Raw genomic sequence first — 26344 nt, 5'->3', positions numbered from 1 at the left:
AGGAGGGGTCTCCTGGGTGGCTCAGTCAGTTAGGCGCTGGACTCTGGATTTTGGCTTAGGTCATGACCTCACAGTTTGTGAGATTGAGCCTCTCGTCAGGCCCTGCACTGACAGCGTGGAACCTGTTTGGGATTCTCTCTCTCCCTCTCTCAGTCCCTTTCCCCCTCTCAAAATAAATGAATAAACTTAAAAAAAAATTAAAAAAACAAAAACATGTGCAAAGGAGGTATACAATAATGAAACTTTACTGTCCATAAACACATTACACGTTAACATCCAAATAAGTTCTGTCACTTCAAGGTAGTCACTGAAGAAGCTTTTAGTCTTATTTTAATCTCAAGGACACTGCTCAAAACACTTTAAGAATCATCTTCAGGGGGTGCCAGCCTGGCTCAATTGGTAGAGCATGCGACTCTTGATCTTGGGGTTGTAAATTTGAGCCCACATTAGGTGTAGAGATTACTTAAAAATAAAATCTTAAAAAAAAAAAAAAAACCATCTTCAGAGGCTATAGCACACAATGCAATGAATATTCATTATCTGCAGGTGGATCTGATTTATGCAAATAGCCAAAAGAACTCAGGCCAAGACTGTTGAGTAAATGGGGTGGACAATCTGGATAGTAAATGTGCTTCAGAATATTTTTGGATTTTAGAAAGGTAATATGGTGCATATAGAACACATAAAGCAACAATCCCAATGGGGCCTGGGACAGCACCCTGTTATCAAACAAATTAATTTTTCTGCAATGAGACATAAATATTCGTATTGGGATAAATGAAAGAGGGATAAATGAAACTATAAAAAACCTGTAAGTTTAGCAGGTCCGCCACAAAATAAGTTTAGGTCAGATTAGGTTTTGGTATCAAATGAGTTATGAAAGAGTTTTGGTTTTCATAATTTCTTAAATTTAGGAAGAGGATTGCAGACAATAAATATTTCATGAAGACACTCCATTCCATCTACTCAGTCACCCAAGCTAGAAGTCCAAGAGTTACCCTAAACTTCTCTTCCCCCTCAACCCCTTCACCAATCATCAAGTCCTACTTAGTTTACTTCCTTTCTTGTGAATGTGTCCTTTCCATCCCATGCCAGCCATGTAATCTAGCACCTTGCCACCTCTCACATGGACCACTTTGGGTTACTCCAAGCTGGTTTCCCTGCTGTTTTTGCAGCCCTAAAACCCTTCACCCATCCTACTTTTAAATGCAGATCTGCCTATGTCTCTCCCGTGTTATAAAGTCTTTATGATTCCATAGTATCTCAGGTGATGAAGCCCAGGGTTCTTAATATGATCTAAAACACAGATGTAAAGAAACTAACTACAACAATGCTATTCAAAGTTTGTTACCAATCTGTAATGAAAGCATTTCAAAGTTAAATGTAAGCATTTAGAAACTTTTCCAGCAATTCAACAGAAAATTTTTGTATTTAATGAATCTAATAAAAATACAGATTTTATTTCCCTTTTCTAATAATTCACAGGTAGAGTATTTTATAAAAGTAGGGGACGATAGATTGGAATTTTTTTAAAGATTTTATTTTTTAAGTAATCTCTACAGCCAACGTGGGGCTTGCACTCACAACCCCAAGATCAAGAGTTGCATGCTCTACTGACTGAGCCAGCCAGGTGCCACTGGATTGAAATTTTTTTTAATTTTATAAAAAAAATTTTTTTTTAATGTTCATTTATTTTTGAGAGAGAGATAGAGTGCAAGCAGGGGAGGGGCAGAGAGAGAGACACACACACAGAATCCAAAGCAGGCTCCAGGCTCTGAGCTGTCAGCACAGAGCCCAATGCGGGGTTCGAATCCACCAACTGTGAGATGGTGACATGAGCCGAAGTTGGATGCTTAACTGACTGAGCCACCCAGGTGCCCCAGATTGATATTTTTTGAATTGGTCTTTTACTATATAGAAAAGCGATAGTCTATAATACACTTAATAAAATGGCCTCATACACCTCCCTGGGCTGGTTTTTAACCACCACCACAGCCTATCCAGCAATAACAAATAATTTCTAGTTTTGGAAACATATCATTATGTTTCATACTTCCGTGTAAGTTTACATTCTGCTCTCCTGACTTGACTGTCCCTTTTTTCTGAAAATCTATTCATTCATCAAAATCCTAGGCTACATCATCACGTCCTTTGGATGACTGTCTAAACCGGTTTCCTACTTCTACCAGAGGCAGAAAACACCACTTGCCCCCTATATTTCTGTCATTATTTGTACACCTATTATTGCACTATCCCTACTTCCTTAAAGGCAGAGGTTAGGATTATTTGTCTTTGCGAGGTGAAGCATCTCTTCTAAAATGACTAACCTGAAGGACAACACTCTTTAGACTATTTAATTGTAATATGTTACAAAGAGGAAAGAAGAATCATTATTTTATATTCATATTTTTCTGTTACTAGCAAGGATTGCAGCCTTCTACCTTTCACATCTGGACATTTGGGTATGAATTAACTTACCAGAAACTAGCCATTTTATTTTTATTTTTTGATTTAAGTAAACTCTGCCCAATGTGGGCCTCAAACTCATGCCCCCCGCCTCAAGAATTGAATGCTCTACTGACTAACCCAGCCAGACGCCCACAACAGTGGACGTTTTAGAAGGCCAAAGAGCCAGACGTGGGAGACTCACTGGAAACTTCAAGAACGGAGACCTCTCCACCTAACAGTTTTGCCCAGGTTCAGCCCCTTTGGGAGTAAAATGTCTGAATCGCCCTTTCCAAGATTGTTCAGACCGGGAAATAGCATCATCAACACATCCATTTCAGATGGCCCACCATATACTAGACCTAACCTGGAGAAGTCTTGGGCTGAGGGTGAGACAAGCAACTATAATTGAAATGTGTACAAAGGGCTACAAGGCCACTGATGGATGCAAGGAATTAATTCTGCCTGGAGGGGGTTCAGGAAAGTGACATTTGAGCCAGTCCTCACTGCATGAGCTGGATTTGGCCCGGTAGAAAAGGAGCAGAGGGGAATGTGAGCAGTTTAGTCTGCTAGATGAAAATCTACACGTGCCCAGGAATGACAATCCTTCTGGTTAGCAATTTCCTCACTCCTCTTCCACCCACTTTCTTCACAATCGTTTCCCCTGTTCTTGGAAAATTGGGACTCGGAATACTGTTTCCCTTCCTGGAAGGGACCAGTGTAGACAATATATTAATCCTCCATCAAATGGAATCCGTTGCCGTGCTCTTTGTGTGCCTCTGAGAACACTCAGGTGGGGGAGAGGGGAAGCAGGTGAGTCAAGTACGGAAGTGGTCCCGAGACACATTGAGGAGAATGGGGCTCACGGAGAAAAAGAGAAGAAATTAAGATTTTTGTAGTTGTGCTACCCTCTTTTTTATCATTCCCCCCCCCCCCCCCCATCTATCTTTTATCTTTGTTTTCTATAGCTTCTCATAGTCTCAGTCTCTTTGTCTCTGTCTCTCCATTTGCAAAAGGCTGGAAATTCCTAGTTCTCAACGGAAGGGAGTAGGAGGAGAGTTGGGGGTGGCAGGAGTGGGAGGGAAGCGAAGAACAGACATCTCAGCAGCTCCGGCTGCGGGGGCGCTCTGGGCCTCTGGCGGGGCTTCACAAGTCAATGATTTTTTAAATGTATGTATTTTTAAATCCACACATAGGGGCTCACATACAAACCTAGATAGAGACAGAGCCACAGATACACAAGTCGATGTAAAGAAACATATAAATACATTATCTCAGGATACATAGACACAAACTGGCAATAACGTCTTAAATTTGCTTGGCACTTTACAGAGTTTTCATTTACATCCTCTCATTTGAACCTCACGACAACCCTGAAAAACAATGATACAAACACTCGGGAGTTTCACTCTACCACACAGGTTCGCACCCAGAGACCCCTTCCGACTCTCCTAGTGGAATGGGCAAGCCTAGGCCTCTGGATTGGTCTCCCTTCCTCCCTCTCCGGCCGAATACCCGCCCCAGGTCCGAAGAGTGGAGGCCATAGAATCGGCTCCTCCTTCGTCCTCTTTCGCGCTGGGACCCAATCGCCCGGAGCCCAGTTGGTTGCCCCTCGCTGGCTTCACTCCCTACCCCGCCCTCTTCCCGGGGCCTGCGTCTCCGGACCGGGGGCTCAGCGCTGCCTCAAAGGGGCCCGGGTGGGAGTGAGGGGGGCGCCTGGAACAGAGGCTGTGTGGGCGGAGGATGTGCGTCACGGGGAGCGTGGGCAGGGGGAGGGAGGAGGCACGTGGAAACCCGGGGCCAGCGGCTGGCAGCCCAGGCTCCAAAATAACCAGAGGAGAGTGGGGGAGGGGGCGCCCACACATTTCAGAGGGGGTCGGGGAGAGTACCCCAAGGGAGCCCATCTAGCCGCGCCCCCCAGTTGCAGGACTGGGGATTGGGAAGGGGATTTCTGCTCGTTCCTGTGAACCCCCTCACTGTGTTCGGGGCTTCAAGGGAAGGAGAGGAGAATGTTAGCTACCGAAATCCCACCCAGTGATGCCCTCCCCCTCTCCTGTCCCCACCGGAGATGGAAAGGTCCCCTCACCGAGCCGGAATGTAGAACCAGCCCCCGCCCCCGCCGCCCACGCCCTGCCAGGCCCCGAGCCACTCAGAAGTGCGGAATGGCGGGGCGGGACTGAGGTTTCAGACTTCGGGGAGAACCTTCCTCCCGGTCCGCTCGCTTCCCTTCTACCCAGCCTTCATTTTGTCAGGGTCTGGAGCTGCTGGACCGGGCCTTCAGAGCCCCTGCCTGCCCCCCCCCCCCCCCCCCGACTCCAGCCCTCCCAGCCGTGGGCGGGAGTGTAATGGGAACCAGATGGGGCTAGGAGAAACAAACGGGGGGGGGGGGGGTGGGCTGGGTTGCGGAGGGGGGCTAGGCTCCTTGAAGGAGCTCCTCCCTCTTACTCCTCCGTAGGGAGCCACGTCGGACGCTCCCGGCCTTCTGCCCATCTGCCATTAGGCTCTCGAACGTCCGCGGAAGCGATACTCTTCCTATCCCAGCTTTGGCCACACAGAATACCCAGCAGATCCCCCATCCTCAGCAAATAGAGTGCGACCAGTAGAGGAAGGATGGGTGCCCCTCCCATCCCTGCTTGACCTATGCTCTGACAACCCGACGCGACTGATCTTCGCGGTAGTTTCTAGCATAACCCGCCCATTCCTGTACCCCAAACTTCGGCAGAGTCGAGGCTGGAATGGAGGCTTGGGTTTCCGAGAATGGCCCTTCAGATTACTCCTTTTGCAGCAGGGTAAGAGCGCTGGGATATCCAAGGAATTCCTGCAGAGCCCCACGCTCACAGACCTGCCCTAAGTGCACACTCTAGGACAGGGGAATGCACGCCCCAGAGGAGACGCGCACCCCGAGACTCCGCCAACTTTTCCCGGCTCACTCCAAGCAGTCACACGTACAGCACCGCGAGGCCGGAGTGTGGGCAGCGGGCGTCCGCGTAGTTGTTGGGGCGCGTGTGCACGTTCGTGCGCTTCTCCGTGTTTTTGTGTAGCCGTGCGTGGTTGTGAAACTCGGCTCTCCGCTCTGTGGGGTAGGAGCGGGTGGTGGGGGGAGTAGGAATGTCGCCGGCTGGGCGCTCACGTGGGTACGTGGGCGCGGAGAGGGCCGGCTGTGCATCCGGCGTGGGCGGCACGGAGCGACCTCGCCCCGCCCGCTGGGTCCCCAAGCCCGCCCTCCACAGCTCGGCCTCGGTCACCTCAGTCCCCGGCTCGGCGCCGCCGCTCCCGAGTCCCCGCCCCCGCCGCCTGCTCCACGCCCCCTCCCCCCCAGTCTCCGCCTCTCTCCGTCGCTCAGCCGCGGCGTCTCCACCGTCGGCCCGGAGGCCCGGGCGCCCGCCCCCCGCCCCCGGCCCCCGCCCCCGGCGCTGCCCACGCCCTCCGCCCGCCCGGCAGCCAGCGCTGCGCCGGGCCTCGCTCCCCGTGCGTCCTGCGGGGGCGGCGGCGCGGAGAGGCGGCAAGCGCAGCCGGGGAGGGGGGGGCAGAGGCACAGACAGAGGCGCGGAGGCTTGGAGAGAGGAGACGTGGAGGGAGGGACGGAGCCCGGACAGCGGCGGACACGGCAGCGCCCGCCAGGCGCCGAGGGCTGGGCACCGAGAGGGGCAGCCCCTGTGGCCTCTGGCCGTCCATGCACAGAGCGCCCTCCCCCACAGCCGAGCAGCCGCCGGGCGGAGGAGACTGCGCCCGCCGGACCCCGCAGCCCAGACCCAAGTTAGTGGGCAGAGGGAAGCGGCGGGGAGTGGAGATGGGTGGAGCTGGACTCGGGAAAGGGGTCCGGAGGGCGGAGGTCGAGGAGAGAACGAGGGGAAGCGGGACGGGGGTGGGGGGTGGAGACTGATGGAAAAGGGGGTGCGTCTTCGAATTAGGGGGCCCTGGGAGCAGGTAGGGAGCGGATGAAGCTGGATATGAAAGAGTAGGACCTAATTCTCTATCCCCCGTTTACTCTGCCGGCGTTACCCGGCATGTGAGCCCCCTGCAAAGAATATGGGGTCCCCCCAAGAACCAGGGGAAGCCCTGGACTCTGGCTGGTAACAGGGCTGGGGAGGGCCGCTGCCCTGGTTCTATCTAACGTTGGTAAGGAGTACGCGGGCCCCAGGGTCCGGGAGAAGCCGGCGCCTTCAAGCCAAGGAAGCGCATCAGCAGGGCTGTGGAAAAGCAGGGCAAGCCTTAGGCGTCCCTCTCCTTTCTGTAGCTTTATTTGCAGCACGCGGCGGAGGGGAGTTTCGGTGTGCAGCCCCTCCCTCAAGGGGCCTTGAGCCGCGCCTCCGCTCCACTTAGAGGTGTGGGTGGAAAATGAGGGAGAGGAGGGTAGGCGGGAGCCCCTGGGGCGGTTTTCGCCCACTGACGCTGCTACTGTGGGAGTGTGTGTGGGTGGAACGGGCCCCAGAGCAGAACAATTGAGGCACTCCTTCCTCCTTCTGCTTGAGCTGGAGGGACTGGCCTACCTACTCAGCAGGTGGGGAAGGTCACTGCCGGGAGAGGAGCCAACTAAGGGGCACTGGACAGTCAGGAAGAGAGGGGAGGTCCTCGAGGAGAGGGGAGGCCCTTGGGAACAGCTCAGGGGAGCTGAGCAGAGCACGGGTCCACCTGGCTTGCTGAGTGGGAAAGGACCACACCCCTCCCTCTCAGCCACCTGGATAGGATGCCACCAGGGAGTGAAACTGGCTAGCAGTGGTCCCAAGTGTCCACTGTGGGCAGGACAGGGGGTCTTACATTCACCTCAGTGTGGAAAGTCACCTTGAATAATGCTGAGACTGCTGGGTGTGTAGGGTGGAGGGTGAAGACTGTCCTGGGTGAGGAGGTCCAGCCATGGTAGGGGTGTGCTGGCTGGCCTCAGTGCTCAAGGTCTCCTTGCCCCAGTCCGGAAAAGTAAAAGCTGAGAATGGTGGTGAAGAGCGTTTGACTTCAGCAGATACTGGGCTGGCTTTTGGTATTTGTGGCCAGGCTGGGATGGCACTGGCATGTTTATGCCTCTGGGTAATGCCTGATTCTCATAGTCTGTGCGCAGGCTTGGGTACTGGGCAGAGGGTGCCTTCAGAGGAGGGGAAGAGAAGCAGGCAGGAAAGAGAGGACAATTGCGAGTGTGGGCTGGTACCCAGCAGGGGCACTTGTACTGACTGCCTTCCTTTCTCTCTACTGCGCTCCTCCTTCCCAGGCCCGGTGCCCGAGCCATGGCACTGCCTCGGACACTGGGGGAGCTGCAGCTGTACCGGGTCCTACAGCGCGCCAATCTCCTTTCCTACTATGAGACCTTCATCCAGCAGGGAGGGGACGACGTGCAGCAACTGTGTGAGGCCGGTGAGGAGGAGTTCCTGGAGATCATGGCACTTGTGGGCATGGCCACCAAGCCCCTCCATGTCCGGCGCCTGCAGAAGGCACTGAGAGAATGGGCCACCAATCCAGGGCTCTTCAGCCAGCCTGTGCCTGCTGTGCCTGTCTCCAGTATTCCACTTTTCAAGATCTCCGAGACTGCAGGCACCCGGAAAGGGAGCATGAGCAATGGGCACAGCAGCCCAGGGGAAAAGGCAGGCAGTACCCGCAGTTTTAGCCCCAAGAGCCCCCTTGAACTTGGAGAGAAGCTGTCACCACTGCCTGGGGGACCTGGGGCAGGGGACCCCCGGATCTGGCCAGGACGGAGCACTCCAGAGTCTGACGTTGGGGCGGGAGGAGAAGAGGAGGCAGGATCACCCCCCTTCTCCCCACCTGCAGCGGGAGGAGTCCCTGAGGGGACTGGGGCTGGGGGGCTGGCAGCAGCTGGAGCTGGGGGTGGTCCGGATCGACTGGAGCCAGAAATGGTACGCATGGTGGTGGAGAGCGTGGAGAGGATCTTCCGGAGCTTCCCAAGGGGAGATGCTGGGGAGGTAACGTCCCTGCTGAAGCTGAACAAGAAGCTGGCACGGAGCGTGGGGCACATTTTTGAGATGGACGATAATGACAGCCAGAAGGAGGAGGAGATCCGCAAATACAGCATCATTTATGGCCGCTTTGACTCCAAGCGGCGGGAGGGCAAGCAGCTCAGCCTGCATGAGGTGAGGACCCCATTCTCCTAGCGTTGCACTTGGCTCCCAGGCCTCAAACCTACTGACTTTGGAGAATCTTCATACTCCCCAGGTCTGTTTCATTGCCCCTTGACCAAGACCCCAGGCCCCATACACCCCAATCCCAGCCGCTGCAATGCTTTCCTCCCCATTTGAGGGGGAAGCAGAGATATAGGCAGGAGCCCAGGTGTCCTGCTCTACACTGCTCAGGACCCCACAGGTGGAGGAGGCTCCAGGTATTCCCAGGAAGCTGTGGGTGCTGACCTCTGTCTTCCTCCTTCAGAAAGCTGCATAGTGTCAAATCCTAAGCAGGCATCTAATGGATGGGCTTCATTTGTCTGATGGTGTAGGGGTGTGAGGAAGTCTGGGCAAGGCAGTGAGGAGTTAGGATTCTGACCGCTTTGGTGGCCCCCTCCACAGCTGACCATCAATGAGGCTGCTGCCCAGTTTTGCATGAGGGACAACACGCTCTTACTGCGGAGGGTGGAGCTCTTCTCTCTGTCTCGCCAAGTGGCCCGAGAGAGCACCTACCTGTCTTCCTTGAAGGGCTCCAGGTGAGACTCCCTTCTCCCAGGTTCTTTCTAAATTAGAATCCTGCCAAGGAGCTGGGTCATGGCCTAACCTCCAGTTCAGGTACATGTAGGCCTGCTTCCTGTCCACCCGCATGTCCTGCTTTGCGCCAAGTCCGCTTGTCTGCAGTCTGGTTCCTCCTCCTATCCGTCTCAGGTCCTCTCTGATCCCCCGCCAACAGTAGTACCTGAGCTGGAGACTCTTGCTCAGCCAGCATCTTTCTAGAGTCTTAAAGTAATGCATGCTTCTCACCAGATTCTGTGTTTTCCCATCGTGTGTCCCTCCCTCCTTAGTTCTCTTGTCTTTGCAGGCTTCACCCTGAAGAATTAGGAGGTCCTCCGCTGAAGAAGTTAAAACAGGAGGTAGGTTTTCCAGGGTGGATGTAGGGGGTTAGTGCAGTCTCCCCCAGCCCCCTCTCTTGCTAGGTCCTCATTTCCCCATTTGGGGCATCCGCAGGTTGGAGAGCAAAGTCATTCTGAACTCCAGCAGCCTCCCCCAGGCCCTGAGTCCTATGCACCCCCATACCGCCCCAGCCTGGAGGAAGACAGCGCCAGCCTGTCTGGGGAGAGTCTGGATGGACACTTGCAGGGTGAGTGTGCATCAGAACACTTTTCTCCTCGCTGTGGGGGTGGAGTAGGTGGGAGGAAGGAGCCAGGAGGCAACTGCCTGGAACAGGGTTGGGAGGCCTGGCTGGATGGGGGCAAAGGGGCCTGGGCCTATGGGTCTGCTCTGCGGTTGAGGGTGGGGGTTCCGTTGACTGTAGTCCCTTACCTGATCCATGCCCATGCCCACAGCTGTGGGGTCATGCCCAAGGCTGACGCCGCCCCCTGCTGACCTGCCTCTGGCATTGCCAGCCCATGGGCTGTGGAGCCGCCACATCCTGCAGCAGACACTGATGGATGAGGGGCTGCGGCTAGCCCGCCTCGTCTCCCACGACCGCGTGGGCCGCCTCAGCCCCTGTGTGCCTGCGAAGCCGCCTCTCGCAGGTGAGGCAGCAGCAGTGCTGTCCCCAAGCACCCCTACCACCCAGGCCCCACCCAGCAATCCTGGTGTCCTGGGGCCAGGTGGGAGGAAGAGGGATGTAGTCGCCAGAGGGAGCCCGGCAGTAGGATGGTTGGGCTCTAGCCAACCAGGCCTTGGGTTGAGGAAGGGAGGATCTGGCAGGGCTGTTCCCACGGGGGAGGGTCTGACCCTAATGGAGATCTGTGAAGGGGGAGCTGGGGTGAACAAAGGGACAGAGAGTGGGGGACTAGGGGAACAGGAACCAAGAAGGGAAGCAGAGATAGAACTGCCATCTAGGTGGGAGGGTACAGCAGGCTAGGAGTCAGGGTGGGGTTGCCCAGCTTGGAAGCAGAGGAGCCCAAAGGGGGATGCTTTGTGTGTGGCTGGGGGAAGGGAGAAGTCTGCCAGAGGGCCAAGCGGCTGGGCTGAGAGTGATGCAGCAGACAAAGCCACCAACCCTGGCTTGGTATTTTTAAACTGTGCGTGGGTGGGAAGTGGGGGCGGGGACTTGAAGGGGGGCTCTTCTTGGGGGAGGAGCTGGGAGGCTGGCTTCCTGTGTTCCCCTTGATTTGGCTTCTAAAAAACTTGAGGGGCATGGGAGGGTAGGTGGGGCCTGGGAGGGGGCCAGGGAGGAGTGGGGGCAGCGGAGCCTGGGGGGGGGGGAGGGGGAGAGGTCAGAGCCAAGCCACCCCCACAGCTCCTGACAGAACCAGAAATTCCAGCGGAACGGAGGCGGGAGAGACAGAGAAGGAGAGAGACACATACAGAGAGAGAGCTACACAAGGCCAGAAAGGGGAGGGGGGCACACACACTTGGGTGTGGAACCCACCCCACACCTGTAAACGTGTGGCGGGCAGGAGGCAGTAATTCAACAAATCTAGCCCCTCTGCAGTCTTCTCTACTCCTGTCTCCGTCCAGCCACCTCTCTGCATCGTTCACCCCACAGCCTCCTAACCTACCTCTTCTCCCGGCAGAGTTCGAGGAAGGGCTGCTGGACCGATGCCCTGCCCCAGGACCTCATCCCGCTCTGGTGGAAGGTCGCAGGAATAGTGTAAAAGTGGAGGCTGAGGCCAGCCGGCAGTGAGGGGCACACTGGTGTCTTCAGACCTGGGACTCAGACTTCTGGCTCATACAGACTCCTATGTTCTCCATCCCTGGCATCTAGTCACGACCCTGGATCCTTCCGCTGCCCTTCTCCTGCCTCCCCACCTGCTCCATGGACATTGAACTATGGGGCTTCAAGCAATAACGAGCAGGGGCCTGGCAAGAGGACACAAGGAGGGTGCGTGGTGCCCCTTCACCCTTGCCTAGAGCAAGGGGGCAAGGACTCTGCCTCCAGGGCATTTGGGGTTCTCCCCTCCCTTACACAACACACTCCCATTCTCTGTAGCTTGAACCAGTGGTATGAACAGTTGGATTCAGTTTGGACATGGGGGAAAGGGGGAATTCCCTGGTAAGGTCCAACATCTAAAAATCGCAATGCTTCCCCCCAGAACTGGGGGCCTGGGAACACTGGACCTGCTCCTTCTCCCCTCTCCTCCCCCATTTTTGTGCTTCTAGTTTGTTTCTTTAATTTAACAAGTGCTGCAGTTTGCCCACCCATCCCCATCTTTCCCCCAAGTCCTCAGCAACTTTTTCCTTCCTGCCCTCATGGGGGTTGGGGGGGAGGGTGGATGTGGGGTCCCCTTCACCGGCCCCCTCAGGAGGCCTGGGTTGGACTCAGGGTCTCCCTCAACTGGGGGCTGGACCGCAGCACCTGTCTGAGCAGTTAGAGCGTCTTTCTTTTCAGATCGTGTACAGTAGATTATTTATTTTGTTATTTTGGAATAAAATTTATTTTATGGCTTAGGATCGATGGCCCCTAAGAGGGAGGAAGGGTGGCATGGGAATGGGGGAGTGAAGGGAGGCTGGCAGTGGATGGGGAAATAGAAAAGAAGCAGCAGGTAGGGCCCCCTAATACGCTCAGAGGACCACACGCCTGGGTCCCAGACTCACCCCCTGCCTCTGGGCAGGATTGGCCATGTTGAACCACCAAAGCTAGAGCCACATACAGATGTCACAGCCACATAGACCCACTAGGGCCACAGACATACTAAAGCTGAGTACATTCAGATTAGCATGTATCAGAGAAGCCAGCACATCTGCTGGTGTCTTTTGTGCAGTGTCTCAAACTTCCAAACTTGTGTCGTGACACAGGCAAGGTCAGATAGATACATGTTCTTTGTGGACACAACAACTAATGTGTGTGACATCCGTGGATTAACGTGTCTCAGGTACGCACGCTTTCACACAGCTGTATGTGAAACGCAGCCCTCTTGTGCACAATCTCCTACACGTAGCCAAAAGCCTCCATCTGAGGAATTTGGGGCTGTTTGAAATTTGTTTTTTAATCTGAGCATAACCCACATCTGTAACCCAGGTGTACAGATTCCCCCACCTTCTCCCCGCTAGGATCTCCTGAACTGCTTCTCCACCTGCCCAGAGCTGGGACCCAAGCCCATCCCTCAGTCCCCAGACTCTAATACAAAGGTGTGCACATGTCTGCGTATTTCTACACGGGTGTCCTGGGCCCTGGCTCGAGGTGGGCAGAGAAGTCATCCGTGCCCTAACCTGTGCTCTTGACCGGCCTCCTTCCTACTCGGCCCCATCTTCCAGGGAGAGCTGTGTGTGTGTGTTCTGCGTATGCAGGCGTGTTGGGGCGTGTCTCACTTTGGAACCTGAATTTCCCTTCCAGCACTGGAAGGGGGAGGACAGGGGTGTGTGGTAGGAGGGAAGGAGTGGATAGGCTCCACCCACTGTGCATTTTCCTGGCAGTCTTTTCCTCCTGACCAGGGAGTAGGTGGGGATAGGAGAACACCCTTCCCATCTGCTACTTGGCAGGAGCATGGGCAGGTGTCCAGAGCAGGTCCGTGGGGGTAGAAGAGCTGTCTCTCTGGGTTCCCCTTCCAGGTGGGATCACCAACTAGGATTGGCCCGTAGGTCCAGGTGGGACAGTGAGATCCCAGACTGCCCATAGTGAGAGGGCTGCAGGAGGGGCTGGGTTCCCATGGACCCTCCCCCTGATTCCCCTTGCCCCTCCAGGAGAAGCTTGGTGAGGTCCTGTTCGGTAGGAGGCAGCAAGGGTGGGAACATGTCTTCACCGACCCTGCAAGGAGGAAGCAGAGAAACAGTAGGGTAGGTATGGCACCCACTCCTCTAACCTCCACCCAGCCAACACCCCCAGGTTGCCACTCACCAGGTGCCCTGAGGGAACCCTCGTATTGGCTGGCTCAGGCAGCTCTCTTCTGCCATGGTCACGTCTGAGCAGAGCAGGGGCTCAGGGGTGGACACGGCATGCTCCTGAGACGGGCATGGGAGCAGGCCCCTGTCAAGACCAGAAAAGTAAATAAGATGGGGGTGGGTAAGGCTGGAAATGAATGGAGAGTACGGGATCAGGAGGGAGTGCTGCCACTTACTGTGGGTGAGGTTGGTCAAAGGACAGGTTCATCTGGCTCAGGTTGGGGGGCATCTGCAGGTGAGGTCTAGAAACAGGAAGGAGGGCAGAGTCAGAGAAAGGAAGGCTAGGCAAGGACATGGTGTTGCAAAGTCAAGATCACTGAATGAGGAAACAATTTCCAGCCCCTTTTCCTGACTGCATAGTCTTAGGTAAGCCGTGAGCTCAGTCTTCTCTTCTGTAAAATGTGTATGTGTTGGGTATTGGGGTGGGGGTAGGAGAAAGGACTGAATTAGCTAATGTCTAATGTTTCTTTGGACTCTGGTGGTTCTAACACCCCCAGTCTCCACCCTACCTTAACTCCCAGGAGGGGAGATGTCCTGCCTTGACTAAGAGTTAATAAGCACCAGGGGCGCCTGGGTGCCTCAGTCAGTTAAGTGGCCGACTTCAGCTCAGGTCATGATCTCACGGTTCATGGATTCGAGCCCCGCATCAGGCTCTGTGCTGACAGCTCAGAGCCTGGAGCCTGCTTCAGATTCTGTGTCTCCCTCTCTCTCTGCCCCTCCCCAGTTCGCACTCTGTCTCTGTCTCTCTCAAAAAGAAAATAAAAAACGTTAAAAAATTTTTTTAAAAAGTTAATAATCACCTGCAATTATTATAATAAGAGTGTTACTTGGGGAGCAAAAATGTCTAGGCCATTTCATCAACAGATGAATAACTAAAAATCAAGACAGCAGATAAATGACAGTGGGCTTCAAGGACAAGAGAGGTAATATTAATACTAAACATAGCCCTTGCTATGAGCTTTACAGGTATTACTAACTCAACCTTCAAAATAATCCTATGAGGAAGGTAGTATTAGTATTAGCATTAGTATTATTATCAGTATTCCCTATTTTAGAGATGAGGCACCAGACCTAGGCAACTTGCCCAAAGTCAGTAAATGGTGGAGCTGGAATTCAAACCTAGCTAAGTCTGGATCTTAACTGCTAATACCTCAGTGGAGTGGACAGAAAAGACAGCGTGTTAGATTTTTGCTGCCCTTTCTCACAGAGGAGCCTCTCCTAACAAATGCAAATACCCATCACCCTTGCAGGTGGATATACTCGCCCCAACCCCAAGAGGTTCTTCCACTTACTCCTGGAAGGCTGGCAACACATCTTCCCGGGAGAGGGCTTGGTATGAGGGGATGGAGTGAGAGTGTGGTGGGTACACGTGGGACCTGGGGAAAGAAAGCAGACCCTTCTGATGCCAGCCCTTCTCCCGGACACTCCTAGCCCCTCCCTCAAGATAGGGAATCCCTTTCATGGAAAGGAAAATTCCCTACTTCGGCCCCCAATGCCAGCTTTCCCAGCTGCCCATGCTGAACGCCTGTCTGCACAGACCACTCCCGTTCCTGTCTCTCAAGCTCCTTACACCATATCTGGGCTGAGCTGCATATTCATGGAGGAATCAGGGGCCATTCCAAGATCATAAGTGGGCACCATGGTAGGCATTTGGGGCTCCAGGGTAGGAAGTGGCTGGTCCCTAGAGGAGGGAAGGAGGTATGTGTGACTGACCAAGAGTTGATGCCACCACTTGTTCCTGCAAGTAGTACCGGGCCCCCGCTATCGTCCACAGCCCCACACTTACCTTTCCACAGTCATCTTGATGGTAGCTGGGACGTATCCCCTGCCATCCTTACCCATCTGTTCAGCTGTTGTGGGGAAGAAAAGGAGAACCATGGAGTGCCCCAGGATTGGAGAGAAAGGGATGTGGGGAAGGTGGGCATAGTTGATGGGCAAGTAGGAGAAATGGGGCTTCAAAAATGGAGAGGTAAGTCAGAGATGACATACAGTGTGCATGGAGAGGGGCAATGGGAGTACAGAAAAGATGGGCAAAGGAAGGATTCAGAACTGCCAGCTTCAGCTCACGCTTGTAGTGGCTCCGGAAAGCTTCATCCTTGGGTTTCTTGGGGTAGAGGTTTTTGAGCTGAGCAAGGTCCCGGATTCGGTCCCCCAGTGAACGAATGGATAGGTCTTTGGCAGAGAATGGCTGGATGTTCTCTATCTGTGGGGAGCCTACAATAGGAATGAGACCCTGAGTCCTCTCTGTCCAGACACTCTTTCCCCTACCCAGCTCCACCAGAGGACTCATTCTTAATCTACCAAGGCAAGGGGGAGAAGAATGAGGGTGGGGGCCCTGAGGGAGAGAGAACCCACCAGTCTCCATTCTCACAGACCTCACAGTGAGAAGGCAGACTGCAGAAGGGAGGAGAGAAGTTGGATCTAAGGAAGAACTTCCTGAAGACCAGGGTTGGCACCAAGGAAGGCCAAGACATTTCCGTTCCAGAAGAAACCCCAAAGGGCACAGGTACGGAGACAGAGGACTGGCTTGGGGTGACCTCACCATCCTGGCCCCGGATGACATGGGCAATGGTGATGCCCCCAATCTCTGAGTCGCTGAAGCGAAGGAGGAATGTTCCATCAGGCTCGTTGAGAAGAAGACTAGTGACGTACTGTTTGCTGATGAAGCCAATGATCAGCCTGGCCAGGACGAAGGAGAGGATGGGGGTAGAGGCACTGGCTGTGGAGAAGAAGCTAGAGGTACAGCTACTCAGGTCACTGGGGCAGAGACTCACCGATCAGACCAGTAGCTCCGGAGACAGCGTTTGGTGAGGTCCAGGACACCATCGAACCACTGCCAAAAGGTGAAGCCACGACCCAGCAGGATCTCCTGGGGAACAGGGGGGGAGCTAATGTGAACACAGGAGGGCCGGAGTTAGAGCCTGGTTAGGATAGACACTGGGCCATGAGTGCCCACACAGCAGAGTCACAGGGCTGAAGAACCAAACTGGATCTGAGATCTCATCGATGACAATAGCCAATCCTCACATTTACCATGTGCCAGGCAGTATTCCAAGCCCTTTCCACAAATTAATTTATCTGATCTTTACAACCCTATGGAAGTATGTCCTATATGTACCCCACTTACAGATGAAGAAATGAAAGCCCAGAAAGGTCAAATAACTTGCCCAGGTCTATACAGCTGGTGAGAGGCAGAGCTGGGATGTAGCCCAGGAAGTCTGGGCCAGGGTCCATCATAACCACTGTGCTCCACCTGTCCTTAGTTAGGCCTGGTGGAAGCTGAGTCCAGAGAAGGTGTCTTTGCCAGGTGTGAGTGTCCTGTTCCCTTTGCTAACACATTCTCTGGTCATGTAGACTTCTCTTTCTTTTTTGCTAAGAGAGCAGTACATAACTGCATTTACCCAGCTGGTCATCAAGAAAGACACCCAGATCTTTTCCCCCGTTCTTATAGCAGATCCAGTCCCGAGCCACCTCATCTGGAGGTGGTAAAATATAGTAGTAGCTAACTAAGAGCAAGAAATATGGGGTTCCATCCCAGCCATGCCACTCACCTGCTGTGAGGCGTTGGACAAACTACTTAACCCCTCTGAGCATCAGGCTCCTTGTCTGTAAAATGGGGATAATAATAGTACCTACCTCAAAGGGATGTTGGGAGGAGTAAGTGAGATAACATACATAAAGTGCTAAACATAGTGCCTGGCATATAGTCAGCTGTCAATACATGGTAGCTGGTATTACTGAGCATGTCCCTGTGGGATTTCATCCTGGTTTTTGCAATAGGAACTATTTTCCCAATGGGTCAAAGTCATTTTGAATCTGTGTTTACACACAATCTAGATGAGTCATGCAAATCACTGGGAAAGAGGGAGGACGGAGGACCCCCAGACCAAAACACGAGGCATGCCAGAGAACGCATCCTCTGGGCTTACCCCCCGGGGCTGAGGGTTTTCCAGTTTGGGCTGTGACAGAGGCTTCCTTGATGGGCATAAGGGGGCATCGCGAAGACCCCAGTGGTCAGTCTCTGGACAGAGGTTGGGGAGGTCCTGAGTGCCTCAGGGATGAATAGCTTAGGGGTGTGAGGTCCGAAGAGCAGGGGAATGACCTTGTTGAACTGTGACCAGGACACAGAACGATGCTGGAAGGCCTCCATGCTGAGGCTGTTGTCATTGAAGATCTTCTGGGCTAGGAAGAGGAAGTGCTCTGGGAGTAGCCCCCGATTGGTCCCCACTTCAGCCATGAACTTGAGGTTCAGAGTTTCACACATCTTCTCCCAGGGCACCCGCTCAGCCACCACAAAGGGCACACGGTCCTGGTGTGAAGTGGGAAGGATAGGGCACTTTAGGCTATCATCCTCGTTCATCCTCAGGAGGGGCTTTCATCCCTCCCACCTCCCCAAGACTGCCCTTCCCAGCCATTGTCCCCCTCAGCTTGCTCACAAAGATGGTGCTTTTCCAAGAGTAGTTTAGGGTACTGCAACATGATAGCTGTTAAGACTCGCATGAAAAGAGGTCAGAAGTACAAAACCAGGAGGTTAGAGAGTATGAAGGAGGCAGAAAAAGTCCGCGAGAGGGAGTGAAGGCCACTTCCATTGGAACATGTCTGACTCTGGCCCTTCCCGCCATGTTAGAGCCTACCGTGCCTCTGTTCTTCCCCTCCACCACCATTCCAGGTCTTTCCTCACCATCTCAGAGAAGGCATTATCCCACAGGATGGTGGCTTTCGCATTGTTGTCTTGGTTGCCGTGGACAATGACCACCAGGGGCAGAGACAGAGCCTGGCAGGGGTGAGAAGGGGGATCTTCTTACTGGAGCAAGGGGCTTCCTCGGGGAGCTATCTCTGAGAGTGCAGGGAAGCTACTGGATTCACACAACATAGTTAAAAGTTCCCGGTGATTTACCAAATGCTTTCTGAAGCTCGATTAGGGCCTCACTGTAGAGAAGTGGTTACAAGTCAGTGCTATGGAAGCAGACCTCCAGGTCTCCAATGCCAGCTCCAACACTTAGTAGCTGTGTGACCTGGGCAAATTACTGAATCTCTCTGTGTCTCAATGGATTCATCTGTAAAATGGGGCTAATAATAGTACTTAGCTCATAACGTTATTGTGAAAACTGTGTGTGTGTGACTTAAAATAGTACCCTGGTCTACAAAAAATGTGTAATAAATGCTAGTCGCTGTCACACCACGATTCCCTGGCATGTGCACTCTTGCTCCTCCCACTCACCCTTGCCCCAGTGCACCCGAATACCGGACACACAAAGTATGGAGCTATCATGAGGGGTGAAGATTCAGGGCCCCAGCATGTGACATGGAGGGGACCTGGGGCCCCAGCTTGGGCAGCCTGAGGTTCAGTTCACCTGGAGCTGGATGGGGAGTTTGTTGGGGCCAAGTGTGAAGCTGGTGGAGAAGAGCACGGCACACTTCTCCTCGGTGACAGACTCAGTGCCCTTCCGCTCACAGCGCTTGATTTTCTTCAGAAGCTGCAGGGTGGGGTGAAGGAGAGCAGGGGTGAGGACAGAGATGGCTTCTCCTGGATTCCCAACATCCTCTCTGAGGACAGTCCCTGAGTCTGAGGACCCCTGCCCCCCTCTCTGCCACTGCTCCCTAAAGCCCTCACCAGGTTCTTGAACAGGGCAGAGCAGCAGTTCCCAGGAATGCTGTTCTCCAGGGCCACGGTGTTGTTGATGATCTCCCCAGTGCTTTCTCTGCCAGGGGAGGTCAGAGAGTGAGTGGGCGCATTCCAGCTGGGCCAGTCCATGGGTGAATGGCGTGGACTACTGGCCCCAAATCTGCATCTCCCTGCTCAGGTTCTTAAGGAGGGTTCCCATCTTGGCCAAATCATGATTCCCCATCCCATTCCAGCCCTGTTAGGTCCCTCGCCTTCCTCTGCCTTGACCATTCAGGGTCCACACACCCCACGTTCCCCCCTCCTCATCACCTGGCTCTTTGCGGTACCAGTTCCCCAGGCTCCTCTGGCCTCCACCACCCCAACAGGCCTTCTCCAGCCCCAGCTTACGCTCCAGCCCCGGGGCCCTGGGGCATGCTCAGCTCCCTTGCTTGCTTCTCAGTCACCATGTCAGCCCTGACCAGTGGAGGCTTGGCCGGGGCCCCCAGGAACCGTAGGCCCAGCAGGAATCGAACCCCAGCCTGGAACTTGGTCTGAGTCTTCAGAACCTGGGGGGGCTGCTTCTCTACCAGGAAAGAGCTGGGAGGAGTGAAGACACAGGGCAGTTAGTGGCTGGGTCCCTCCTGGTACCCTTCCCACAGCTCCAACCCTCTTCCTTCCCTGGGGGTCTGCTCTAGGCCAGGCTGGGGGGTTACGGAGGCATACCTGGTGACGAGGGTTCGCAGGACTTCATCCAGCCGGCTAATCAGCACTGCCCGGGCCTTGGGCTCAAGCTCCCCACTAGCCGCCCCCACCTCCTGCTGCAGCTGGGAATAAATGTCCACCAGGCTCTCGCACCTGGGGCCAGGACAGTGGTCAGGGGGCACGGGATTCAGGCTGCCTGCTCCAGCCTAACCCCTCTAGCCCTAAACCCAGAAAGAAAGCAGGATAGTGTGTGTGGAGGGGTGGGATGGGCAGCGGGTCTTGCTACAAGGCACCAGGGCTGAAAGGGCTGTGGGACCTGCCTTGACTCTGGGTTGGAGGTTCTTTCTCTGTACCTGGACCCCTGTGGAAACCCAGCTGCCTCTTCCCCAGGACTCTGGTACCCAGGTCAGCTGCCAGCATGTACGGTACTTTTGCACAAACTGAAAGGTGCCTCCGCCCAATAGACCTAATAGGAAAAGGCTTCCCATTCCTCTGGGCAAGGGCTTGAAGAGAAAAGCATCGCTGGGCATACTTGTTTAGGATGCCGCCTGACAACAGTGTGAACAGTTCTGCTGGAACTGGCTTCTCTGAGTCTCGGCCCATGCCAGGACCTGCTTGCCTGGTTTTTCTCTCCTACCTGTGGGTCCTCCAGCAGGGACAGCAGACACCCACCCCCAGCCCGCCCTTCTATCCCATCAGCCCTGCCCCAACCTCTCCTGTAGTGGTGCCAGGCTCTCCTCAAAGGGTGCACCATTCCCTGCCAGCTGCTGCTGCCGCTTCCAAATCTGGATTCTCTTCAGCACCAGGGCCTGGGTGGCCTCCAGCTCCCCGACAGTCTCCTGCAGCAACGTGGCCAGGGCCTGCGGGCAGGGGAGGCCTGAGCCAGGGACACCCTGTCTCCTCACCCAGCCCCTGAGGGAAGGGCTCTGTTTCTCACCTCTCGGGCATTCCCCTACCCCACCACCATGTGTGACTCTCTGAGGCCTAATCTCCATCCCTTCACAGAACTGAGATCCCTCAAGAACTGCACTTTGAGCTCAAACTCCACCTCCCAGTCCGTCACTGACCTCGCTTTGCCCAGTTCCACTGGCAGGAGCATCTATCAAGTTGCGCAGAGACACTGAGGGTGAGGGCAGAAATCAGGGTTACAGACAGATTTGAGTCAAGGGTGAGGTCCAAGAGGGGATCACTCTACACACTTCCCAGAACACTCTTAAGGTGCCAGGCCAACCTCTTACCTTGGCCAGCCTCGGCACTGGGCTGCAGAGCTTCTCGGAGAAGGCGAGTTTCCCCCACCCGGTGCTGTAGCCTTTGCAGGGCTGTGTTAAACTTCAGCTCCTCCTGCTTCCAGTGGAAGGGCATTGGCAGGTGGCGGAACTGCACAGGCAGGACAGACGCCAAGAGGTGAGATACTCTGTCCATCCCTCTACACTAGGCCTTGGCTCCCTAAAGAGGTGCCTGCTGCTATGCTCTGCGAAAAGGAGACAAACTACTTCTCTTGTCTAGCTCCCTTTCTCTTTTGATGGGTCTCCCTGACCTTTTGGAATCTCCCGGGAATAAGCCCTCTCTCTTGGCAGAATCAGCTTCTCACCCCTTGCTCTCTCCTCACTGGACCTCACTACCCTCAGTCCCTCATTTTAAAGCTTCCCTGAGCTTGGCTTGGGGTGCACTCTGACCCCAGGAACCTCCTTTGGTCATCCGGGGCCTAAAACGTTGAGCTTTTCCTCAAGTTCAAATTCCTTCTGGTTTCTCATGGCTCAGGCTGAAGTCCCAGGGAGTTGAGTTGGGGTGGGAGGCGGGGGTATTGACAATACCTGTTCCATAACAGCTTTTTTCTCCCCTTGAAGTATTTGTTTAAAAGTGGCCACCAGCTTCAGGGGGTCCCTTTGATATATGCTCTATAGAAACGAAGAGTGGTGGACTAGGTTAGCCTGGCTCTTACCCATGTTGTTCTCCCCCTCCAATCCACGCCACCCGCCTCCATCCACGTGCGCGCGCACACACACACACACACACACTGAAAAGGCAGCACAACTGCAGACTCCAGAAGTTTTCATGCATTTGCATGCTTTTAAAACCTAATTTGCATACTAGCTAACAACTAACTACAGGAACACCAATTTGCTTCCAGAGTCCAATTTCTTCCAGTGTTCAATGCTCATCCCAGCTCCACTCCAGCTCCACCCCAGCCTTGTCCCCTTTCCTCCTGCCCCCACCTCCAGGGTGCTGATGTGTTGCAATATGGCGCTCCCCTCCCCCTGCTTTCCGGCTGAGGCCTGAAGGCGCTGGACAGTGGCCGAAAGTAGAGCGCTAGCCATGTTGCAGCAGAAGGTGTCTGAGCCGACCAGGAACTCCCTGTGGGAAGATCAGGATGAGGAGGCCTCAGGTCAGGGCCTCTTTCGCTCTACTGACCTTCCACCCCTCAGCACACAGCTCAGCGGCTCCTTCCCAGTTCTATTCTCCATCCAGGCCCTCTGCAGTTTCATCCTTGTGCCCTTTGTTCCCCAATTTTCCGGTTGCTGTGGGAAGTGTCCTTGCTCCAGCCCTGACTGCCTTCCTCTATAGCTCAGCCCCCTCGGGGGGCAGAGGACTCCTTGTGTCAACGTGCATAATCTGGTTGGTGTGGCACAGACTGTCCACTAAATCTAGGCCACCATACGTGGAATAACGGGTCTCAAGTCCCAAAATGGGACAGAGAAAATCTAATGGGGGGGGGGGAGGACCTGGGAGGACCAGCATAGGGCAGCTAGGACTCACCAGGGCTGGTTCTCTAGCCAGTCACCCAGGAGATGCCGCAGGTGTTGGGGAAAGTCAACATAGAGCCGTTGCAGTTTTTCCGGAGGCATCTTGGAGACCAGACCCCACAGAGACATGATCTGGGGTTTGGAGGGTGCCTGCTGGATAGGAACAAGGCCACTCTGAGAGGTGCCCAAGAAAGCTGGCCTATGCCTAAGTTCTGGGGGCAGCCAGCAACCTCCTGCAGACAGCCCTCCCAGAGACCATCGCCACTACCACTCACAGCCAGACCACCTCAAACCAGGGACATCTTTGGTCAAAGTCTGAAACAAGGTCATCCCTTCAGCGGTAGACAAAGGGGCGAAGGGGCGGGCAGAGGAGGACAGGGGAGGTGGAGAGGACAGAGAAAGCTCTCTGAGAGAAGGCAGAGGACTCAGGTTGCAGCTCTGAGCTTGCTCTGGTTCTGTAGGCAAGGAACCTCCCCACTGTGAGCCTTGACCTACTCATCTCATAAAATAGGAGGCTTGGATAAGTGCAGAACTTTCCAACATTGTTTAAAGTAGTAGACAATTTTGGTTTTAAATCTGTGGAATCGCAATTATATAAATAAAACGTATAAAATTGGAGTTTCACTCTTGAAAGCAGGTGCGGTTGGCCTGGAACTCCACTGCTTCCACCTTCCTCTCCCAGCCTCCTGACTCCAAAGGTGTTCCTGAAGAAACCCAAAGGTTTCAAAATCCCAGGCATCCATGAGATAATCTGAAAACTACCAGGATGGATGAAGAAGAGAATGGAAGACCAATAACAGTTGCCATTTATTAAGCAGTTACTGTGTATGAGACAGTACACAAAGCTCATAATCCCATTAGAGTTTTGCAATAATTTTTAAAATAAGTGATTACACCCTTTCATAGATGAAGCAACTGAGTCTAAAAGAGGCTCTCTAACTTGCCAAGGCCACTGAGCAAGTGAGTTCAGAAATCAGGATTTGAATCCAAGGGGTAACCGACATCGAGCTGTGAGGGCCCCTTCCAGATCCAGATCCCATCATCCAAGGAGGAGGGGCTGTGGGAGGAGAGCTGAAGAAGTGGAGATGGAGGAAAGGGGAAAGCAGAGGGAACTTGGGAAGAAGGTGGGAGAGATTGGAGAAAAAGTGGGGTTAAAAAGCCTGGAGTGAAGAGCCTAGAAGTTGGGGAGAGGAAGCTAGAGGCTGGGCTGGAGTCAAAGGGCAGAGGAGAAAAGATGGAGAGAGGGAAGGAGGAGATGGGAGAAGTAGGGGGGAGAGGTGCATCCCCATTTCTGGGTGGGCTGCAGGGTGGGGAGGTTCAACTAGTGTTTTCCCAAGGGTCTCTCAGCACATGTTTCCCATAATGCCCCTCTCCTAGAGAGGAGAGAAGATGAGCATGGAAACTCCCCGAGGCTCCCCCAACCCAGTAGCCCCAAGCTCTCCTGGTGGGCTTTTAGCCTCTCCTCTCTCCCAAGACCGCTAAAGGGATAGAGAACAGAGGGGCCGTTTTTCTAGAGACTCTAGCTCCAAAGCCCTCTTGTTCCCCATACCCCGTGCTCCCCAGCTTCTATCCTCTCTAGCTTTTTTCTCTCAAAGGCAGTATCCTCCCTCACTCAGGGTCTTCCAATAGGCCTTTCTCTACCACCTCCCACCCTGGAGTGAAGCACCTTTAGGTCTGTGTTTCAAATTCAAGGGAGGGCTCCATTCCTCTCTTCTCTCTTCCTCTCCTGTTTCTCATGGTGCTCACATCTTTAACCCCAACTGGGGACTGAGGTCATCTTTAAGCAGAAGGCAGCCCCCCCCACCCCCCACTCCCCTCCCCCCACCCCCCTTCCGCTTTGCTCTACAAACCCTCGTTGAGTGACCAGCCTCCCAGCAAGGCCCTGACCTTAAATCTCCTCCCCTACTCCATCCCCAGGCATTAGGCAGGCCACACTTTCCCCTACCCCACCCTACAAAAAAGCAGGTTAGGTGTGCCTGCCCTGACTTCAGGCACTTGAAGCTTTAATCCCCCTGAAGACTCGTCGGGAGGAGGAGCCACGGCGCGAGGGGGCGGGGCCAGTGTTCCCCAACACTTCCCAACCGGGAAGGCGAGCCCGGACGTCCACGATACTCGGCAGCCTGCTTCGTGGCCTAAACCCGATCACCTCTATCCCTACATTCTCCAGCCCTCTGACCGTGGGACCACAGGATCAAAAGTCAAAAGAGCTTCTCTGAGTTGCCCAATATGTGTTTGTGGCGGTGGGGGCGGGGAGGTGGAGCCAGTTCAGCACGAGGAGGGTTAACGCCGCGCCGCCACCGGGAAATCTCGGCGTCTACAGCAGCCAAGCGTGGAGCACTTTTGAGGGGGGAAATTCCCCCTCCTCTGGGGCACCATGAGGTCTACATCTGGGGCTCGCTCACCCCCAGCCACACCCTTGAACAGCAGCAACCTTTGGGGGGGGGGGGACAGGATAGGGGCTTGTCAAGGACCCACCTCCCTCTGGCATCAATCCTCTAGGGAGGGGCAGCTACCTCTCCTCCCCCCAGGGCAGAGGGGCACCTCCTTGCCCTCCTTTCCGTGCCTTTACTTGCCCCTGGAGGTGCGGGGGCGGGGGTGTGGAAAAAGTGACCCGCGCGGGAAGGTGGGAGTTCTGGGCCTTACCCATACCAGATTTCTGTGAGAATTTAAACCTGCCCAAACCCGGGACCACCAGCTACCAAAACCAACTGAAACAATTTCTCAGGGACCATACACCCCGCCCAGGGGATGGTCCTGAGAAGACCCCCGCTAATCCACCCCCCCCACACACACACACTCCAAATCAGAGTTCCCCCCTCCCCCTCCTCCGAGGCATCCCCTCACCTTGGCAACCCCTCTGCGGTCTTCTCCCTCTCAGCGGGCACTGCCAGGCCCCATGGGTCTGTAGCTCTGTCCAGCGAGTTCAGGGCTGGCTCTGCTGGCACCCCCCCCACATCCACCACCACCACCACCACCACCAAAAAGAGCACACACACACACACACACACACACACACACACACACACACACACAACCTCTCCCGTCCTTCCTCCTCAGTGTAAGCAGTGGCTGCCCCAGCCCGCTGTTTCCGGCTTCTCCGTCTAACCAGGTCCCTCCCTGGAGCTCTGACGACACAGAGAAGAGAAAGTGGGCTGGAGGAGGAAGAGGAAGAAAGTGGGGTGAGCGTGTGTGCCTCCTTTGCCGGGTGGGGGAGCACGGGGTCCAGGGAGCCAGGACTGGGGCTCAGAGCCTTAGAGCCAGACTGGAGGGGAGCCTGATCCCCACTTATTCTACCCCCTCAAAAGCGATCAACTCTTCTCCAGAAAGTCACCTAATAATAATACCAAGCAGCAACCTGCGGCCCTAAACTGCCTCTCCCATACCCAAACTTGTGAAGGGGCCCGCGGTTTGGGCTCAGGAGTGACTGGGCACCCCAGGGCCTCTGGAAAAGCAAATCCCTCTGGGCTCTGCGCTCCCTCCAGTGGAGGACCCTGAAAAGCAGCCAGGGTGCTGTCTGGAACTCCTAAGTCCTCCTCCCTTCTTGGCGGGGTGTGCCTTAGAGGTCGCGTGATTACTGATGGGAGGGAGTGGGGGAGGGGACCCCAGAGCTCAGAATTCTGGAAGACTCCAGAGGAGTCTCATGCACTGAAAGTCATCTCAGCCCCCTCCTCACAGGGCACTACACTTCAGACCCTTGTGGGAAACGACACAAACTAGAGTTGCTGCCTGCAGATTCCCAAGGGACAAGTTTGAATAGGAATCTGCCCTGCAGCCTTGGCAAAGTTCCTGTTTCTGTGGTAAACACCGAGACACACCCAGAAACAAACACATACATGTACAATTTCCTTGGCCATAAGACCTCGCGCGCGCGCGCGCGCACACACACACACACGCGCGCGCGCACACACACACAT

At 54.6% G+C, this 26344-nt stretch overlaps 2 protein-coding genes across 5 annotated transcripts; one reads left to right on the top strand and one right to left on the bottom strand.

The window, feature by feature from the left end:
• The first annotated feature begins 5878 nt into the window (after positions 1-5878).
• NAB2 (NGFI-A binding protein 2) lies at positions 5879-11951 on the top strand. Of its 2 annotated transcripts, XM_025926842.2 has the most exons (7): positions 5880-6201; positions 7646-8519; positions 8949-9082; positions 9409-9460; positions 9555-9687; positions 9893-10084; positions 11075-11951. In XM_025926842.2, exons 1-7 carry the CDS (start codon positions 6119-6121, stop codon positions 11182-11184), a joined length of 1578 nt encoding a protein of 525 aa, XP_025782627.1. In that variant the 5' UTR covers positions 5880-6118; the 3' UTR covers positions 11185-11951. The 2 variants fall into 2 exon arrangements, with proteins under 2 accessions (XP_025782628.1, XP_025782627.1); XM_025926843.2 differs by lacking the exon at positions 9893-10084 and having other exon boundaries at positions 5879-6201.
• STAT6 (signal transducer and activator of transcription 6) lies at positions 11891-25808 on the bottom strand. 3 transcript variants are annotated; one of them, XM_086713034.1, is made up of 22 exons: positions 25275-25808; positions 22444-22580; positions 21903-22041; positions 21501-21584; positions 20925-21063; positions 20754-20806; positions 20398-20546; positions 19708-19839; positions 19393-19581; positions 18994-19081; positions 18734-18856; positions 18061-18153; positions 17482-17688; positions 16154-16248; positions 15922-16058; positions 15447-15593; positions 15166-15229; positions 14950-15060; positions 14672-14755; positions 13556-13621; positions 13336-13464; positions 11891-13245 (listed from the first exon to the last, which is right to left on the bottom strand). In XM_086713034.1, exons 2-22 carry the CDS (start codon positions 22557-22559, stop codon positions 13056-13058), a joined length of 2535 nt encoding a protein of 844 aa, XP_086569160.1. In that variant the 5' UTR covers positions 22560-22580; positions 25275-25808; the 3' UTR covers positions 11891-13055. The 3 variants fall into 3 exon arrangements, with proteins under 3 accessions (XP_086569160.1, XP_086569159.1, XP_025782128.1); XM_086713033.1 differs by having other exon boundaries at positions 22444-22583; positions 25275-25806; XM_025926343.2 differs by lacking the exons at positions 21501-21584; positions 25275-25808.
• Positions 25809-26344: the final 536 nt, after the last annotated feature.

The sequence above is a fragment of the Puma concolor genome, chromosome B4, assembly GCF_028749965.1.
Source record: "Puma concolor isolate L17-30 chromosome B4, mPumCon1.1.hap2, whole genome shotgun sequence".
Lineage (NCBI taxonomy): Eukaryota > Metazoa > Chordata > Mammalia > Carnivora > Felidae > Puma > Puma concolor.
Note: the sequence above shows the minus strand (reverse complement) of the source record. Positions and strands in the feature narration are given on the sequence as shown.